The sequence below is a fragment of the Mandrillus leucophaeus genome, unplaced genomic scaffold (assembly GCF_000951045.1).
Source record: "Mandrillus leucophaeus isolate KB7577 unplaced genomic scaffold, Mleu.le_1.0 Scaffold12, whole genome shotgun sequence".
Classification (NCBI taxonomy): domain Eukaryota; kingdom Metazoa; phylum Chordata; class Mammalia; order Primates; family Cercopithecidae; genus Mandrillus; species Mandrillus leucophaeus.
In genome coordinates, this window is record NW_012100320.1 from 3,092,133 (window position 1) to 3,094,916 (window position 2,784).

General features: G+C 52.3%; 1 protein-coding gene across 1 annotated transcript in view; it reads left to right on the forward strand.

Annotated features, from left to right (window-relative positions):
• Window positions 1-2,784, forward strand: part of ANKDD1A (ankyrin repeat and death domain containing 1A) — a 61,884-nt gene that overhangs the window by 22,083 nt on the left and 37,017 nt on the right. The window contains exons 7-8 of the mRNA XM_011968079.1: window positions 919-1,017; window positions 1,568-1,666. Coding sequence (XP_011823469.1) covers window positions 919-1,017; window positions 1,568-1,666 — 198 coding nt within the window. The remainder of the gene's footprint in view (window positions 1-918; window positions 1,018-1,567; window positions 1,667-2,784) is intronic.

Consider the following 2,784-nt stretch of genomic DNA (forward strand, 5'->3'; position numbering starts at 1 on the left):
AAAAAAAAAAAAAAGGAATGAGATCATGTCCTTTGCAGGGACGTGGATGAAGCTGGAAACCATCATTCTCAGCAAACTATCACAGGAACAGAAAACCAAACACTGTATGTTCTCACTCATAAGTGGGGGCTGAACAATAAGAACCACATGGACACAGGGAGGGGGACAATGCACACCGGGGCCTGATTTCAGGGGGCGAGGGGAGGAAGAGCATCAGGATACATAGCTAATGCATGCGGGGCTTAATACCCAGGTGACGGGTTGATAGGTGCAGCAAACCACCATGGCACACATTTACCTATGTAACAAATCTGCACATTCTGCACATGTATCCCAGAACTTAAAGTAAAATAATAAAGAAAAAAAGAGTCAGACGATAAACACTAAGCACACAGCCACTGACAGAGTGTGTTGGCAAGGTGATCCGTGCAGTGGGGAGAGGAAAAGCAGGGCAGGAAAATAGGCTCAGGAGGACAGAGGTGGGGTTTGCAGTTTCAGAGTGTGGCCCGGGTAGGCCACGCTACTCAATAAGAAACTAACGTCTCACACAGAGACTTGAGGGAGGCAGGTGACTGAACCAAGCAGCTGCCTGGAACAGCCTGAGCTCAGGGGAGAGTTGCTGGGGCCTTGAGCAGTGAGAGGAGATGGATTTGGGGGACCCGAGGAGGGACTGGCTTCAGATGGGCACGTGGAAAGTAGAATTGGTTTTGTTTAATTTTTAAGCAATGTGCCTGCCTTGAAGTATAAGGAAAGAAAGACCAGGGCTTGGCCCTGCAATCTGCCCCTGGTTGTAGTTTTTGGCACAGTTGTCAGGAGCAGGGTGGCACTGACCCAGTGTGCATGGCTGCAGCTCATCACAGGTCTGTGATTCTGGGGCTCTCTGGTCTGCTGGCCTCTCAGGAGCCCTTTTTCCTGCAGGAGGGGAACACAGCCCTTCATCTGGCTGCTGGTCGGGGCCATGTGGCTGTGCTGCAGCGACTTGTGGACATCGGGCTGGACCTGGAGGAGCAGAATACAGTGAGTCACCACCTGGGGGATGGCGAGATGCATGACCCTTGCTTGCTGTCTGCCTTCGAGGAACCCCCACCAATCCATGGTGCAGTCTAAAGCCAGGAGGCTGAGGGCATGATCTCAAACTGAGAGCCCACCAGGGAAAGACAAGCAGCAGCACTGAACTCCAGGCTTAATGGTGGCACTTGGCAGGACGGATCACCAAATAAGTGAGACACAGAGTGTGTGTTCAAAGAAGGGAGACGTCGCCATGGACAGGATGGAGAGGGAGGGCTTGCTGGAGTAGGAGGAAACAGACAGAGCGGGAGGGGCAGAACGTGAGCAGAGATGTGGAGCCAGGAGTGGCTATGCCATGTGTGTGCTCCACAAAGTGAGGACTTCAGGGGTGGGGCTCATGGGATCACAAACAAGAAAGCTCATTTTTCCCAGGGGCAGGGCAGCGGAGAGCTCAAGGGGCCCTGGGGCCAAGGCACAAGGGGCGTCCTCTCACGGTGGGATTGGGGGTCACTTGGGTGGGCCTCCCCACCATCCTCACTGCTCTCCTTATGTGTTGCAGGAAGGTCTGACTGCCCTGCATGCGGCTGCTGGAGGGACCCACCCTGACTGTGTGCAGCTCCTCCTCAGGGCTGGGAGCACCGTGAATGCGCTCACCCAGGTAGCCAGGCCCTCCCAAGACTGCGGTCTGCTCTTGTCTGCTGAGCCATAGCCGTGTTGGCAGTAATGGCCACAGTGATTCCTGAACCCTGAGTGAATAGAGGCTTCGAGGCAGCAGGCCAGGTTCTGATCTTGGCTTCTCCACTGCTGAGCCCTGTGACCCGGAGCAGGTTACTTAACCTCTCTGAGCCTTGTTTCCCAATTATAAAGTGGGATGACATTTACTTTTTTACATTATTGTGAGGATTAAATATCTAACACAGTGCCCAGGACATAATAGGGCCCAACACCTCAACACCTGTTAGTATGTTTTTGGTTTTTCTTTTGAGATGGGTCTTACTCTGTCACCCAGGCTGGAGTGCAATGGTGTGATCTTGGCTCACTGCAACCTCCGCCTCCTGGGTTCAAGCAGTTTTCCTGCCTCAGCCTCCCAAGTAGCTGGGACTATAGGTGTGTACCACCACGCCTGGCTAGTTTTTTATTTTTTTGGTAGAGACAGGGTTTCACCATGTTGGCCAGGCTGGTCTTGAACCCCTGACCTCAAGTGATCCGCCCGCCTCAGCCTTCCAAAGTGCTGGGATTATAGGTGGGAGCCATTGCACCTGGCCCTGTTAGTGTCTTCCATTTGTTGAGCTCTTGATAGTTCATAAAGCCCCTTCCTAACTGTTACCTCAGAAAAATTCCACCCATTTTGCAGATGAGAAAACTGGAGCTTTGAGGGCACTTTCGCAGGGTCACAAGCTAGTACGAGGCAAAGTTGAGTCTCAAAAGCCTCTTCCCCTGACTCCAGAGCTCCCACCCACTGACGAAGCTTTCCCCTGACAGAGCTGGGGCTTGGAATGTGGCCCTGGATGAACCTCTTCTCTTTTTCCCCATTGTACTCATCAATTCTGCCAGTAGAAATTCTCCTGTATGACCTGGAAAGCGGGGTTGTGGCCTTTCTTTAGGTAGTGAGTTGGTGTTTTTGCTTTACTTTTTATTTTTTATTTATTTTATTTTATTTTATTTTTTTTGAGACAGAGTCTCGCTCTGTCGCCCAGGCTGGAGTGCAGTGGCGCGATCTCGGCTCACTGCAAGCTCGGCCTCCCAGGTTCGCGCCATTCTCCTGCCTCAGCCTCC